The sequence below is a fragment of the Ovis aries genome, chromosome 3 (assembly GCF_016772045.2).
Source record: "Ovis aries strain OAR_USU_Benz2616 breed Rambouillet chromosome 3, ARS-UI_Ramb_v3.0, whole genome shotgun sequence".
Taxonomy (NCBI): Eukaryota; Metazoa; Chordata; class Mammalia; order Artiodactyla; family Bovidae; genus Ovis; species Ovis aries.
In genome coordinates, this window is record NC_056056.1 from 174,247,340 (window position 1) to 174,264,727 (window position 17,388).

Consider the following 17,388-nt stretch of genomic DNA (forward strand, 5'->3'; position numbering starts at 1 on the left):
ACAGGTATGGGGCTTGTCTAACTAGATAGCAACACTTAAAAATTTATTGTCATTAAGACTGGAGTTTTTGGTGTTGGGATGCATGTCTGACTCTTTGTGACCCCATGGACCATAGCCCTTCAGGCTTCTCTGTCCATGGAATTCTCCAGGCAAGAATACTGGAGTGGGGTGCCATTTCCTTCTGCAGGGGGATCATCCTATTCCAACCCAGAGATGGAACCTGGGTCTCTTGCATTGCAGGCAGATTCTTTACCATCTGAGCCATGAGGGAAATATATGAATTAACATTGTTGTTCAGTCACAGAGTCATGTCCAGCTCTTTACTACCCAAAGGACTGCAGCACTCCAGGCTTCCCAGTCCTCCACTGTCTCCTGGAGTTTGCTCAAACTCACGTCCATTGAGTCGATGATGCCACCAACCATCTTGTCCTCTGCCACCCTCTTCACCTTATACCTTCAATCTTTCCCAGCATCAGGGTCTTTTCCAGTGAGTTGGCTCTTCCAATCAGGTGGCCAAACTATTGGAGCTTCAGCTTCGGCATCAGTTCTTCTAATTAATATTCCTGATTGATTTTCTTTAGAATTGACTGGTTTGATTTCCTTGCAATCCAAGTGATTCTCAAGAATCTTCTCCAGCTCCACAATTTGAAGGCATCAATTCTTCAGCACTCAGCCTTTTTTATGGTCCAATTCTCATATCCAAACATGACTAGTGGAAAAATCACAGCTTTTGCTATGTGGACCTTTGTTGGCAAAATGATGTCTCTGCTTTTTAATACACTTTCTGGGTTTGTCACAGCTTCCCTTGCAAGAAGCAAGAGTAGTAACATATTAGGAATCTTTTTGACAGATACACATAGGACTCTGACAAATTACTAACAGAAATGTCTTTAGTGAGTTATTACCATAGATTTTCTATTGTAAGAAACATATTTTAAACATATATTAAGAAACTAGTTCATCAAGACCTTAGCACTACTATCTATCTATACTATGTTTCGGTATGAAATAAACTTGTAGTTAAGTTTAAGTTGTGGGTAGAATAGTTAAGTGAAAGGATTGCTAGGTGCCCGTGGGCAGGCACATTCTAAGGGCAATTGTTTTAAAGTTCTTCGAAGCTGCCAAAATAGCATGATACTGTCCATATAAAATATTTCCCCTTCTAGTTCCAAGCTTATCTTTCAGAAAGTACTGTTAAGAGTGATGAAAGTAGAAAGAAGGGTATTTAATTTTCAAAATGATTATTTGCCTTCGATAGCCTATGCCTAAGAAATACAGAAAATCTGTTGTAATAAATAACTTTCAGAGAGCACATTTCAGTTAATAATGTGCTTTAGAGTTAGCCTCTGACTTGTAGTTCTCTAGTAAAATTTGAAATTCTAGATATGGAACTTGATTTAAAGATATGCAAGCTCAAGACAGGCAATCCCTGTGATTTCTTTTAAAATTAGATTATAATGATTCAAAACAGCAAGCATTTTCATAGCATGTAGTTGTCATTGCTCTATACTTACGTGTATGAACTAAATTAGTCCTCATAACAATCCTATGAGGATTTTCCTATTATTTGTCCCACTTTACAAATGAGGAAATAGAGGCAGAGGTTAAATTACTTGGCCCCAAACCCCATGGCTAGTAGGTGGCAGAGCTATGATTCAGACCTACACAGTTTGACTGTAGAAACTATGCTTTTAGTTATTAAATGAAACTGCCTCTCACACTGATTTAATAGATTAGTGAATATGCAGATTCAAATTGCTCTGACCTTTAATTTCAATGTATCATAATGAGTTACTAGGGGATTAATTACAGTGATTAGCACAAACATGAAGAATATAGCACAGTCAAATTCATGATCACACAGAAGTAAAAGGAAAAAGTTTGCTAACCATTCAGCACTGATGTTTCCTGTTATTTTCAAAATTTTTCTTTTTTTCCTTTCTAAAATGCCCACTAAGACTGCAAGTACCACAGGGGTGGGATCCACCTTTCTTGTCTGTTTTTTTCCATAACAATCTCTACATCTAGCATGATGCCTGGTACCTAGTGGGTCCTCAAATATTTGACCAACTGCAGATTCAGGGGCCTCAAGGAATGTTCCTCAAGAGGCTGTTTACTTGCTTTGTTATTTTTGGTCCTATTTAAGACTACAGAAGACCTTCACAAATTCTCATTGCTAAAGATTAAAAAACATGTAAGTAGACACAATAAAACTTGAAAATTCACTTTCCAAGCACCAATACATACTCTTTTCCAGTTGACCACTGTCCTGTTTAGTGATTTCTCTTTCTTTTACTTACATGCACATATGCCAGTACAGGTTTATATGAAAACACAAAGGTAACCACAAATACACATTTTCCTGCAACTACCTCCTGTAAGTTTCTCATGTCTCTGTAAATCTACCACATTTCTTTGAACAGTTATCCAGTATTTCACAGTACAGACATATTAAACTTTATGTAGTTACTCCCCATGGATGGACATGCACAGGGTTTCTTACTAGTATCTACTGAAAATCATGCAGCAATGAACACTGCTGTGCAAATACATGTAGACATGTAGCATTACTGAGTAACACGGATCCCTGCTCACTGAAAAGCCTGTTAACAGGTAGGCACAGGTAGCTCCTTGGACAGCAAGGAGGTCAAACCAGTCAATCTTAAGGGAAATCAACCCTGAATACTGGCTGGAAGGACTGATGCTGAAGCTGAAACTCTAGTATTTTGGTCATCTGATGCCAACAGCTGACTCATTGGATAAGTCCCTGAAGCTGGGAAGGACCGAGGGCAGAAAAAGAGGGCTCAGAGAATTAGATGGCTGGATGGCCTCACTGATGCAATGGACATGAACATGGGCAAACTTCAGCAGATGGTGAGGGCCAGAGAGGCCTGGCGGGCTGTAGTCCATGGGGTCTCAAAGAGTTGGACATGACCGCGCATCTGAACAACAACAACAACAACAAGAAGTAGCCACTTCAACTGCGCTTCTTCCCTCTGGCTTTTTAAGAAGCGGTATGAATAGAGCCAGGGCTTCCCAGGCGGCTTCAGTTCAGTTCAGTTCAGTTGCTCAGTCGTGTCCGACTCTTTGCGACCCCATGAATCGCAGCACGCCAGGCCTCCCTGTCCATCACCATCTCCCAGAGTTCACTCAGACTCACGTCCATCAAGTCAGTGATGCCATCCAGCCATCTCATCCTCGGTCGTCCCCTTCTCTTCCTGCCCCCAATCTCTCCCAGCATCAGGGTCTTTTCCAATGAGTCAACTCTTTGCATCAGGTGGCCAAAGTACTGGAGCTTCAGCTTTAGCATCATTCCTTCCAAAGAAATCCCAGGGTTGAGCTCCTTCAGAATGGACTGGTTGGATCTCCTTGCACTCCAAGGGACCTTCAAGAGTCTTCTCCAACACCACAGTTCAAAAGCATCAATTCTTCGGCGCTCAGCCTTCTTCACAGCCCAACTCTCACATCCATACATGACCACAGGAAAAACCATAGCCTTGACTAGACGGACCTTAGTCGGCAAAGTAATGTCTCTGCTTTTGAATATGCTACCTAGGTTGGTCATAACTTGTTTTCCAAGGAGTAAGCGCCTTTTAATTTCATGGCTGCAATCACCATCTGCAGTGATTTTGGAGCCCCCAAAAATAAAGTCTGACACTGTTTCCACTGTTTCCCCATCTATTTCCCATGAAGTGATGGCACCAGATGCCATGATCTTTGTTTTCTGAATGTTGAGCTTTAAGCCAACTTTTTCACTCTCCTCTTTCACTTTCATCAAGAGGCTTTTGAGTTCCTCTTCACTTTCTGCCATAAGGGTGGTGTCACCTGCATATCTGAGGTTATTGATATTTCTCCGGCAATCTTGATTCCAGCTTGTGTTTCTTCCAGTCCAGCGTTTCTCATGATGCACTCTGCATACAAGTTAAATAAGCAGGGTGACAATATACAGCCTTGACGTACTCCTTTTCCTATTTGGAACCAGTCTGTTGTTCCATGTCCAGTTCTAACTGTTGCTTCCTGACCTGCATACAGATTTCTCAAGAGGCAGGTTAGGTGGTTGGGATTCCCATCTCTTTCAGAATTTTCCACAGTTTACTGTGATCCACACAGTCAAAGACTTTGGCATAGTCCATAAAGCAGAAATGGATGTTTTTCTGGAACTCTCTTGCTTTTTCCATGATCCAGCAGATGTTGGCAATTTGATCTCTGGTTCCTCTGCCTTTTCTAAAACCACCTGCCAATGCAGGAGATGCCAGTTCAGTCCCTGGGTCAGGAAGATCACCTGGTGGGCTATGGTCCATAGGGTCGAAGAGAGTCGGACATGACTGAGCACAAAGCACGGAAGATGAGAGCTGTTGATTAGAAGATAAACAGAGTAGTAAAATTCCTGGTCTAAATGTGTTCATAAAGTAACTCCTCTTGCACATTGTTCCCCTCCCCGCCCCCACCAAGAGCAACCCACATTGGGAGTGCAGGACAAGAGCGGCAAGAGCTCGTACGTTGGCGACCGGGAAGTCGTTGGCTAAACGAGCTTCTGGTAAGAAGTGCCTGGACAGCTATGTCCTAGTGGACCATGCCTTCCTATTAAGCCCTCACACCATCAATTTTGCCCTCTTTAGGTTAGACTGAGGGAGCAGTTCTTCTAGTATTAAAAAGTTCCTGGAGACTGCAGGGCTAAATTGAAGGTATAGAGATGTGGCGTGAGAAGTGAACTGGATGGTTGCGACGCCCAAGGAGGAACCAGGGGACACCTAAAGGGCCACCGCCACGGCTGTGGCTGCCTCACCGGCCCCCGCGGAGGACTCGGTTTCCCAGCGGCCCCCGCGGCCCGCAGGGGCGTCTAGCCCCGCTGGCCCTCGCGAGCGGGGGCGGGGCCGAAGCCGGAAGTCACGTGCTGCTACAGCCGCCGGGGTGAGGCCGCGGTCTTAGCGAAGGCTCGTTTGGGCTGTGACTGTGGTAGGCGCCGGGGTGATGGCGGTGGAGACTCTGTCCCCGGACTGGGAGTTCGACCGCGTAGACGACGGCTCACAGAGTAAGGGGGCGGCAGGGCGAGGGCTGCGGGTGGACGCTCATCGGCCCGCCGACGTCCGGAGAGCGCTCCTGCGGGAGGGCTTTGCGTTGCGGCGGGCGCGCAGCTTTCTGCGCTTTGGGGTGTGAGAGGGACGCGTTCGCGAACCTAACTTTCGGGGTCGGGAGCCCCAGTGATGGTGGGTCAGGCAGGCCCGGCCAGAGCTTGGCGTATGGGGCTGTGATTGTCCTGCGGAGCGCGCCGTGGCCCGGGGGGCGCGGCGTGTCCACTTGCTGCAGCCGGGGCCCCGGGCGGGGCACCCCCGGGGAGGTCCGCATCCTGGGGAGCGAAGTCGGCCTTGTCCTCGGTCTCCTGGGACTCTCGCCAGAGCCTCCGAGCGTGCAGTTTTAGGTGAGGTTGAGGTCCAGGTTCCTGTTTCGGTTTCCTGTTTTTCTTCGTTTTCCTCCCAAACCAACTTTGGGAAGTTTTGAGTGCTTTTGCCTTCATATTCTTAGAACTGTAGAAGGTAGCGAAAAAGAACTCAGGCGTGAAAAACAAACACGTGAACGTCAGTTTATTACCTTCCATGTCTTTTATTTAGGTTTAGTGGTATTTTTCAAAAAGTGACGCCCCGTGGTTTCCAGCGCACCTAGACAGGTTTCGGAAATTAACAGCATATCTTCCTGCAGATTTTACTTCATAAAATTGGATTGTCTCATTTTAATTTAGAAGTCTAACCCCCCAAAACCTAACAAATTCAGTTCCACGTAGCAAAATTTAGATAGAGGTCAAGCTGTTTCATTGAAACTACTTAAGATGAATACACATTGGCAGTCTGTTTCTTATCTTTGGTAATATGAATCTGTATAGGTGATTTAAATAAGAGATAATAGGCCTTAACTGCTTTGTGAATTTGATTTTTTATGTAGTTTTCTCAAAAGGTGTAGTTTTTAAAAATTACATGTAAATTTTGCTTAATTTTTACAAAGACAGACACGTTAGATGTATCTAGGTTTTATTAGCCTGTCAAAAGGGTGAGTTTAACTCAGGATGGTTAGCAGTTTCTCACAAAACTTTCCATGAGTTACTAGCTGTTACACAGCATGAAAAAACAATCCTGGTGGTAGTGACAGGATCTTTCAACTTGTTTGTGGAGAGGAGTCTGTCTTTGTTAAAGTGAACTGCACCTTGTCATGTATGAAGTTTTATGGATAGCGGTTCCTTATTCTGTATCTGTGAAATATTGGATTGAAGATATGTTTGGGTTTGAAAATGGTTCAGGTAGATTGAATCAATTCAATCTGATTCACTCAAAGATATTTTCCACACAAAGATAAAAAAAGGAATTCAGTCTCTTGGAAGTGATAAGCATGTTAATAGGTTTTTGGAATTTAGCTCTTGAAGAATCACTATAGAGTTCTTATTTCAGATCTTATTTTAACTTTTACCAGCTTAAAAACTTACTGGCAAGGAACTTTAAGTGTTATTACAGGTATTCTCTTGCCTGCTACTTTAATATCCAAACAGACTAAATGAATAATTCATTGGCATGTTTTTCTAGCGTTGTCATTAAGAAGTCATTTGCTGGTTAAATGCAGCTTTGGTCATTTCCCTTGTAACTGAAAATTAGACAGGTACTGGGGATTTTGAGAATCTTACACAGTTTTTAAAATTTAAGCTATAAGAGAGGGAAGAGCTCTCTTCTCTGGGCCTGGTTTTCATTAATTTTTGGAATATGACTCATATTGTTTTCCAGAATTGCCTAGATTAACGCTATAATAAAGCAGGAACCTTAATTAAATGGATCCACCTGATTCCAGGTATTAACTAAATGAATCCACCTGATTCTGAACATTAGTTGCAAAATAGGGGAGAATGTGAAGCTAGGTCTTCACTGAGTTGGAACATACTTACAGTTGCTTTGCATTGCTAATTTGAGGAGAGAGAAGTTTTACTTTTTTAAGAAGTCAGCAATTGAATAAAGTAATTCACATTAGTAAGAGAATCTGAGTTGGAGTTGAATTCGCTCCCTTTGGAATAAGTAATGATATAATGTATGGTGCTGAGTCACTTCAGTCCTGACCCACTCTTTGCGACCCTATGGACTGTAGCCCACCAGGCTCCTCTGTCCTTGGGATTCTCCAGGCAAGAATACTGGAGTGATTTGCCATGCCCTCCTCCAGGGGATTTTTTGAACCCAACATCTCTTTCATCTCTTGCATTGACAAGCAGGTTCTTTATCACTAATTTTGATGAGTAGGGAAACTTTTTTGTCCAGTTTATTCAATGACTTCTGGAGTCCTCTATTGTGTAAAGTCTGTAAATATCAATACAATATTCTGTACTCTGTGTCCTTTACTGGCTTTTCCGATTCTGTTATGATAATTAAAACAATATATCTTGGGACATTATAAATATAAAATTAGCAATATAAATTTGGGGCATTACAGAAATAATATGATGATGAAGCAGATCTAAAATCATTTCAAAAACAATATTTAGGTGTATTTTTAGGCTTAGTTTACTGTGTTTACTTAGTTTACTTTTAACTGTGAGCATTACAGTTAAAAATTTTGCTTCTATGACAGCTCAGATTTTTGCACCTAAGTAGGTTTTTTGCACAAAGTAGTTATTTATGATTAAAATAGAGAATTAGGACACTGAGTTGTCTAAGGCATTTTCAGATTGTTTAGATTATGTGGTAAATGGTATAGTGACTTTTTCGTAGTACTTTATAGTTTTAAGGATGATTTCTTAAAGTACCATCTACTGTATGTACCATTATTGTACTTGGAAAAGACAGAAAGTTCAGTTACTGTTTAACTTTAGAACTTTATTTTCAAGAAGTCCAGACATTCTAGGGTGATACATTAACAATGCTTAGTATCTACTTTTCTGTGACTTTTGAGATTATTTGAAGTAAATGTCTTGTAATTCATTACTTTTCACAAACTTTTCAAATTTATATTTAGAAATTCATGCTGAAGTCCAGCTTAAGAATTATGGGAAATTTCTTGAGGAGTATACCTCTCAATTGAGAAGAATTGAGGATGCACTGGATGACTCAATTGGAGATGTTTGGGATTTTAATCTTGATCCTATAGCATTAAAGGTTGGAATTTGTTTTATTTTTAATATATGTATACATTTTCAGAACATATATGCCTTGAAAACAGTGTTCAAAAATGGGATATATATTTTTATTTGGCATCTAGAGAGCTAAAAGAAACTTGGAGAAACATGGTTAATTTCCTTTTAACTTAGCTTAACTCTAAGCCATGCATGTGTTTTTTTTTTTTAAAAGAATGATGCAAACTCCAGTCTTTGAGCTGACTTTTGTTTTTCATTATCAAGAAAATGAAGAGGGTTGGAATAGCATATTTAGGCTTTGTTTTCTTATTAAGACTATTTTACATACAGAAAAGTGTGTAGGTTTAAAATATATTGTATAGTGAATTTTACCAAACATCTATTCCCTTGTAACTCATATCCCAGTCAAGATAAAGAATATTTCCATGATTTTTCAAAAGCTCCTTTATGCTATTTAGGGGCTCTTAATATGGGAGGTTTTATATATATATATATATATATATATATATATATATAAAAAAAATAAGCTGCTCTGTTCCATTTTGAGGTGGTTCTGTTTTGTTTCATCTTTGAAACTATAGCCTCTTACTAAAATAATAACATTTTTTGAGCATTTATTATGTGCTAGACAGCTGTCCTAAGGCAGCAATGTTGACTTTTTTTAATAGCAACTTTCCTGAGATGTAATTCGTGTATCATACAATTTCTTAGGTTTGTAGTGTATCCACAGACTTGTGCCACAGTCAATTGTAGAACACTTTCACCACTCCAGAAAGAAATCCTCTACCTGGTAGCAGTCACCATCAGCTGTGGGACGGATGCTGAGTACAGGGTCTAACACAACTTTCAGTAAAATAGAGCTAGTCTCAATTTGTGTATTGAGAATTTTAATAATTTTTTTCAAATTAAAAAGGAATTTATTTTCCTTTGTTTCTATAGCTTTTGCCTTATGAACAGTCTTCCCTTTTGGAACTCATCAAGACTGAAAACAAGGTACAGATTCCTAAACCTAAAAATCTATTTTTAAAAATGCTTTGTCTTCTGTAATTTACTTCTTTCCTTTTGTATTTTTCTCCGTGAAACTAGGTCCTAAACAAAGTCATCACTGTTTATGCTGCACTTTGTTGTGAAATCAAGAAATTAAAATATGAGGTAATTATTTGTACTTTTTAAGACATTAAAAACATGATTTACAAGGAAATATGAAAAAGAAAGCAAATATGTGCTTATATGTGTAAGTGTGCACAAATATTTCATGAAGATTGGGTGAGCTATATATTTATTTTAACAATAATAAATGAGACCATTCACTAAGTACTGTTTACCAAATACCATGCTAACCCTATTAACAGTAATATCCACTCTGGGAGGTACGTGAGGAATAGATGAGAACACTGAAGCTTAAAAAGGGTGTCACTCATCTAACATTTTATTGGTAGTAATGGTTTGAGTCTGGGCCTGCATTCCTTCTGTGTTACTTGTCATATATACCAGATCTTCTGGATATAACTGATTTTTTTTTAAAAAGGTTCGAATTTTTAATGATTTGTGTTTCCTCACCCATGAGCCATTGAAACTGGTAGATGGTAAACTTCATCTTTTCTTCTTTAGATTTTTTAAAAAGTTTATTTTTCTTTTTTACGTTTTTGGTACTACATGGTTGCTTTCTTTCATGAACTTGTGAGAGGACGTTGGACAATTAGAGTGGTCAGATAAAACAAAGTAAAGGCTAAAGAAATTAAGAAGTAATTTTGAGTATCAGTAGTGTCTTTGGTATTCTAAAGATAGATTGAATTTACCTATATTATAAGCAGTTTTTGATGTTAAGTAAATTTGTGTGTATGATGTAGTCATCTGTGTATTATTAAATAAGGATAATGAAGACAGCCTAGGAATTTAAAAACAAAATAGCAACCTTTAAAATTATTTTAATTTTTTTAAACAGGCTGAAACTAAATTTTATAATGGTCTCTTGTTTTATGGAGAAGGAGGTAAGTTTTAAAATTTCACATTGTAATGTTGTGGTGCCTTTTTTGAGATTGAAATAAAATTAAATGACAATTCTAGGACTTTTATGATCATGTGAAGTGTTAGTTTGAGCAGTGAACAGTCACTTTTTTTTGTTGGTTTGTGCTTTTGTTTAGTAAATAGGTGAAAACCTCAGTGAACAAGCGGCAGCAAATTCTGTGTAAAACTGATTTGTGAATATTTTTGTAAATTACAAAGCACAATAGCTAGATGAGGATTTTCCTTGAATTTGTTAAATAGTGGGACAGATGGTTGCTTTTAATTGTGTGATTAATGATTGTTTCATTTTTCTCTTTAGTGTAAAATTCTATTTTTCATACTAGCCAGATTAGAAGATGTCCTAATGAATAAAAATCATTCTCCTTTTTTGATATTGATTCACTTTAAGATAAAAACTTGAAATATTCTTCATGTTGCCTTTTAAAGCTACAGATTCCAGCATGGTGGAAGGTGATTGTCAAATTCAAATGGGAAGATTTATTTCATTCTTACAGGTAAGTGGTTTTTACTTTTTATTGAGTTTTTTTTTCCCCCCCAAAAGTTTGAGTAAATCACGTAATCAGAAAAGAGTTCTGAAATGTCAGATGCTAAGAAATTGTACTCTGAGGTTAAGGCACTTTGTTGCTATTGGATATTTAAAGAGATTGTAATTCCTGAAAGATTTTCAAAGCATTTTTAGTGACATAAGCTATCAAAATAAGTTTCTTTGTATAATTTAATTTATGGACAGTTTATCACCATGCCTCTTAAAACAATTTAAAGTTTGTACCTAGTAGGAAAAGATAATTCATGTTAGAAAAAGTGGCGAATGGAGATCATTAAGCTGTTATATGGACAAGGATGAAGTTTTAAAGGCAGCAGCGTATGCTGCTTTTAACCAGATGTTTCAATTTAGATATACTTTTCATTACGGTAAAGTTTTATTTTACAGTGTCAAGTTATTCTAGGTCTCTTGATTTATCAAAAGAATGAAATAAGTTCTGTTTCTCCCCTCCCTGTTGTAAAAGCAGTACTTAAATGACGAAAGCAAAAACTAGAAATCAGGAAACAATAGCCATAATCCCACTTACCTTCTGACTGTTGGATATAAGATTTGATGTATTTCATGCTAATATGTTCAAATCTTTCATATGTTTACCATTTTGTTTTGGTCTTCTCACCTAATTGAGAGCATTTTGTTGCAGTTGTCCTCTGTGATGGTACATGTCAGTTAGGGTTCAGTCCAAAAGCAGTATCACACAGGATATTTCAAAAGCGGAGATTTAAAAGAGCAACCATTTGGTCCAGCAATACCATTCTTGGGTATATATTCTGAAAAGATGAAAACTCCTAATTTGAAAAGTTAATGTGCACCCCAGTAATACAACACTGTTTACAGTAGCCGAGACATGGAAGCAACCTCAGTGCCTGTCAACAGATGAATGGATAAAGAAGATGTGGTATATACATACACAATGGAATATTACTCAGCCACAGAAAAGAATAAAGTCATGTCATTTGTAGCAACATGGCTGGACCTCGAGGTTATCATACTATAAGTGAAGGTAGAGAAAGACAAATATATCGCTTATGTGTGGGATCTAAAAAATAATACAAATAACTTGTTTACAAAACTGAAACAGACTCACAGACATAGATAACAAGCTTATGGTCACCACAGGGGAAAGGTGGGAAGAAAGATAAATTAGAAGTATGGGATTAACAGGTACACACTACTATACGCAAAACAGGTAAATAGCAGTGATTTACTGCATAGCACAGGGAACTGTACTCAGTTTTTTAAATTAACCTATAATGGAAACGAACCTGAAAAAAATATATTGTTGAATCACTTTGCTGTACCCCTGAAACTAATAAAATATTGTAAATCAACTGTACTTCAATTAAAGGAAAAAAGAATATATATTAAATCTAGAGAATTGGTTACATAAGAATTGGAGGGCTGAAAGGAAGAACAGTGAGGTAAGCCAGAGGACACAAGTATCACCTCTACATCTAGGGTAAAAAAGGAAAAAGGTTCAGGTTGTTAGAATCTGAGAGCTAGGAGGAGGAGCCCCAGGGAATTAGTGTTAATATCGTAGCTCTGAGGAATCAGTGCTGCCTGGCTGCTGCTGGTAGAGTTTAAAATTGAATATTGCTTCTGGGGTCGCTAAGAATTGGACACGACTGAGCGACTTCACTTTCATGCCTTGGAGAAGGAAATGGCAACCCACTCCAGTATTCTTGCCTGGAGAATCCCAGGGACGGGGGAGCCTGGTGGGCTGCTGTCTATGGGGTCACACAGAGTCGGACAGGACTGAAGTGACTTAGCAGCAGCAGCAGCAGCAGTGCTGAAAGAAGCTGGAGCCTGGGGCAAGTTGTAATTGCTGGGTTGAACTGCTCCTGCCTGGATTATGTTGATAAAAACAGCAAGAAATAGAAAGGATGTCCTTTTCCTGCCTTTAGGTCTCCTTTTAGTGCCACCTGTTGACAAAGCCTAACAAGAAGCCTGCTGAGCTGGGGTCTGAGAAATGTTGATTTGCACGGTTGAAGTGAAGGTGTCAGTTTCTCCTTCTGGTTTTGTCAAATTTTGCATTTCTTATTTTGAGGACATTTTATTTGGTGCTTATGAGTTTAGAATTGTTAATAATTCCCAGTAAACGTAATTGTTTATTGTGTGATGACCTTCTTAAACTGTGATAATTACGTATATAATATATAATTACATACGTATTAGCTATACTAATGCTAATAAAATCTATTTGATATTACTGTCACTGCCCCAGCTCTACTTTAGTTAGCATTTTCTTTTTTTAAAATTCTTTTTTATTCTTTCAGCCTTTCAGTGTCATTATGTTTCAGTTGTGTTTCTCTAAAACTGGGTCTATTTGGATTTTGCTTTTTTATATAATCTGAAAATTTTTGTGTTTTAATTGGTTCTTTTTCTAAATTTTATAGTCCATTATGCATCAGGACTCATTTCTGCCTTTTGCTTTGTGCTTTCTATTTGTCTTGCATTTTCTAGTCTTTGCTTTGCTTTTATTAGATTTATAGAAGTTTAATAAGAGATAACTGGAGCTGTTTAAGTAAAATGGAAATGCATTATTTTCACTTTTAAAACATTTAAATTGTGGATCTCACAGCTGCATATAATTTCATTTTATACATTCAACAAATGTTTTGGGAGCCTAGCATATGTTAGAAACTGTTATTGGTGCTTGGGATACAGCAGTGCACAAAACCAACAAATTTCTGCCCAGAGAGAGCTTATTGTTTAGAACAGCCATAAATTTAATTAGATTCTAAATAAGATAGGTGTGAGTTCAGTTCAGTCACTCAGTTATGTCCGACTCTTTGCAACCCCATGAACCACAGTACGCCAGGCCTCTCTGTCCATCACCAACTTCCGAAGTCCACCCAAACCCATGTCCATGGAGTCAGTGATGCCATGCAGCCATCTCATCCTCTGTTGTCCCCTTCTTCTTCTGCCCTCAATCAGGGTCTTTTCCAGTGTTAGCTCTTCACATCAGGTGGCCAAAATATTGGAGTTTCAGCTTCAACATCAGACCTTCCAATGAACACCCAGGACTGATCTCCTTTAGGATGGACTGGTTGGATCTCCTTGCAGTCCAAGGGACTCCCAAGAGTCTTCTTCAACACCACAGTCCAAAAGCATCAATTCTTGGTGCTCGGCTTTCTTTGTAGTCCAACTCTTACATCCATACATGACCACTGGAAAAACCATAGCCTTGACTAGACAGACCTTTGTTGACAAAGTAATGTCTCTGCTTTTTAATGTGCTGTCTAGGTTGGACATAACTTTCTTTCCAAGGAGTAAGCGTCTTTTGATTTCCTGGCTGCAGTCACCATCTGCAGTGATTTTGGAGCCCACAAAAATAAAGTCAGCCACTATTTCCCTATCTATTTGCCAGGAAGTGATGAAACTATATGCCATGATCTTTGTTTTCTGAATGATGAGCTTTAAACCAGCTTTTTCACTCTCCTCTTTCACCTTCATCAAGAGTCTCTTTAGTGCTTCTTCACTTTCTGCCATAAGGGTGGTGTCATCTGCATATCTGAGGTTACTGATATTTCTCCCGGCAGTCTTGATCCCAGCTTGTGCCCAGCATTTCTCATGATGTACTCTGCATATAAGTTAAATAAGCAGGGTGACAGTATACAGCCTTGACGTACTCCTTTTCCTATTTGGAACTAGTCTGTTCTATGTCCAGTACTAACTGTTGCTTCCTGACCTGCATACAGATTTCTCAAGAGGCAGGTCAGGTGGTCTGGTATTCCCATCTCTTTAAGAATGACACACACATTCCTGGGAAAACCTATATTTCTTTTAATGTGTGCCAAGCCTGTTAATAGGTAGAGTTAAAGGTTATAAACATTTGAAGTTATTTCAGAGTGATTTCTGAAGACCCTTTCCCTTCCTTGTCACACTTTCTAAACTGGCAGCTTTTGAGCTTCATTCATTCAGATGTTCATTTAATAGGCAGAAACTGAGAAGCAGTTGAAGATTAACCACCATATTGGACAGTGGCTATTTAAAGAGGGAGTAAGACAGCCTCTGTCACTTAGGAATTATATGAGCAGTGAAAGCAAGACTTAAATACAAGGATGAATGAAATGCTATGGAGGCAAAGAGGTAGAAATAACCGTGGGAGGTGAGTGAAGAACTGCTTGAAGGATGCTTGAAGTTGTCTTATTGCAGGTTAACTGGAGATTTTTACTGGAAAACAGTTTTGTTTATGTTTAGCATTGTTAACATAAAACACAGTCAGAAATGATGACATTTACTCAACTTGTAACATATACTCAACTTGTCATTTCAGGAACTGTCTTGTTTTGTTACGAGGTGCTATGAAGTAGTGATGAATGTGGTCCATCAGCTGGCTGCCCTCTATATCAGTAACAAGTAATGGATTTTAAAAGTCATTTTGCATTTTTAATAGAGATGTGGGGAATGGTTTTTCTTTTTTATTTTATTTTATTTTTTTTTAGTTTTTTATTTTTTAAATTTTGATATCTTTAATTCTTACATGGTTTTTCTTAAGCTAGCTAAATATCTAAAAGTTTTTCGTGTGTTTACTCACTCATTCCTTCAGTCACTTATTCAGCTTTCTTTGAACACGCATGATGTTTTAAACACTCCTTGATGTGTATAATGCAGAGGTTAGTAAGACAGTTTATACCGTGGTGCAGGAACCCATTATCTGTCTGAATGAGAATGTTGACAGAACAATCTTTAATTGTAGAGAATAGGGCTAATACAGAAGGTACTGAGTTCTCTTGACTTATTGCTTTCCTTTACATTGAAGTATTCTTCGCTCATTAGAATCATGTGACACTTAAACTATTGAATCTTAGGGAGAGGGGACTAGATAATCTATAATTCTAATGATCTTCCAGGTTTGGATATCATTGCCCTAAATCAAGAAAAATGATCAAATTGTCATAGTATTCCTAACCACCACAGAGTAATATCTTGCATTTGATTAAAACTTTATACTTAATTTTTCCCACTCACTTATAATCTTAAAATACCTTTGTTTAGGTATATGATTAGGAGTTGTCAGTTGTGAGAAGAGAGATAACTGAGGCCCAAAGATTTGCGAAAATTCCATAGCAGTTTCAGTCTGATTCTTTCGGTCACCGGTCCATTCATTGTTCTTCCTATTCCATGCTGCATCTTAACCCTTTATAAAGTGGAAGAGTGTGTTTCTCATTCTCATGTGTTTCTGCTCTGTCAGATATTTATTTTATGTTCTGTGTTTTCACTAAAGTTCTCCTCATGGCAGAAGGGAATGAGAGCATAGCTACCCCAGCCCCCCGTAGAACCTGGTGTGTGATTCAGAGAGACCCCTCTCTACCACACCCCCGACCTAGAAAGATGAAATTTATTTGAATTTTGTGTTTAATTTTTAAAGTATTCTATCTTGCAGAATATTTATACGTGCTTTAATGTATAAGTATTAATTTATTTACTGTTGAGTAGGTTGACTTTCTGGGAGGTAAAATTGAATTGTCCTGGGGCTTTGATTTTAGTGTAATCCCATCTGTATGCATTGTTTTCTCAGTAGGGATGAAAACTCTAGAAATAAACCCAACTGGAGAGAGGACTACTTTGCAAATGCCAGTTTGGGTAGGATAGCAAAGATTCTAGTTGAAAATGGAAAAATTCTAATAGTTCAGCAATAAATGAGAATCAGTTTTGTTATTTCTCTGCTTCATCCCAAGCTAGATGGGCCACGTATTGACGTATGCCTGCCCACTGAGTTGGGTATAGGCAAGGAGAGTACGTTAGTTCTCTTTTTGGGTGTGGACTATGATAGTAAACTTGTGTTGTGTAAATTTTAGTGACTAAAGCCTAAATAAAAGTAAATACATTTTTAAATTCCAAGAGGCTTTTTCCTTAAAATAAACATGAACTGTGACCAAAAAATGAGGTTTTCTTTTAAACTTGGATGTTATTTTATTACAGGATTGCACCCAAAATTATAGAAACAACTGGAGTTCATTTTCAGGTAAAAGTAATTTAACTTGTAAAATAATAATTTTTAGTGTATTTTACTTTGACATTTATATGATTGGGGAGTACTACACTTATTGCAAAGCTATTAAAGGATTTCTTTCTTTTGCATTTCTTCTCTCATTTGTGAACTTGATGCGTTATTGACCCACCGTGAGTGTAACTCTTCCTAGTATTGGCCCAATACAGACTCTCGAAATCAGTGGTCCTCAGCCTTTTTGGCACTAGGGACCACTTTTTTGGAAGACAGTTTTCCACAGACCACAGGGGTGGGGGAAAAGGGGGTGAATGGATGGTTTGGGGATGATCCAAGCACATTACATTTACTGTGCACTTTATTATTATTACGTCGGCTCTGTCTCTGATCATCAGGCATTAGATCCTGAAGGTTGGGGACCCCTGCTGTAAGTGGTCTGAGAGAATCTACTGTATCGTGATTAAGGATGAAATTTGGGTGAAGGGTTTTCCAATTTTAGGCTGTTCCACCTTGAGTATTAGTAGTTTCATCTGTAGCTTAACTTTCCTACTGCTTTAAGTTAGTAATTATCCCAAGTGTGTTTAACTTTAAAATCCACCTGAAGTTTAACTTCTAACTAGTGATTAAATGATAATCATTAAAGGTTTTTTGACAGACTATGTATGAGCACTTGGGAGAGCTGCTAACAGTTTTGCTTACCCTGGATGAAATTATTGATAACCACATCACATTAAAAGACCACTGGACTATGTACAAAAGGTGAGCCAA

The 17,388-nt window shown here is 38.4% G+C and overlaps 1 protein-coding gene across 2 annotated transcripts in view; it reads left to right on the forward strand.

The window, feature by feature from the left end:
- The first annotated feature begins 4,885 nt into the window (after window positions 1–4,885).
- Window positions 4,886–17,388, forward strand: part of WASHC4 (WASH complex subunit 4) — a 57,892-nt gene continuing 45,389 nt past the window's right edge. The window contains exons 1-9 of one of the 2 annotated variants that reach the window (XM_004006690.6): window positions 4,886–5,032; window positions 7,981–8,120; window positions 9,038–9,091; window positions 9,185–9,250; window positions 10,044–10,089; window positions 10,553–10,620; window positions 14,947–15,029; window positions 16,596–16,638; window positions 17,276–17,379. In XM_004006690.6, coding sequence (XP_004006739.3) covers window positions 4,972–5,032; window positions 7,981–8,120; window positions 9,038–9,091; window positions 9,185–9,250; window positions 10,044–10,089; window positions 10,553–10,620; window positions 14,947–15,029; window positions 16,596–16,638; window positions 17,276–17,379 — 665 coding nt within the window. In that variant the 5' untranslated portion in view covers window positions 4,886–4,971. Of the gene's footprint in view, window positions 5,033–7,980; window positions 8,121–9,037; window positions 9,092–9,184; window positions 9,251–10,043; window positions 10,090–10,552; window positions 10,621–14,946; window positions 15,030–16,595; window positions 16,639–17,263; window positions 17,380–17,388 lie in introns of those variants that run through there. The other variant, XM_027967682.3, reaches the window with a different exon arrangement.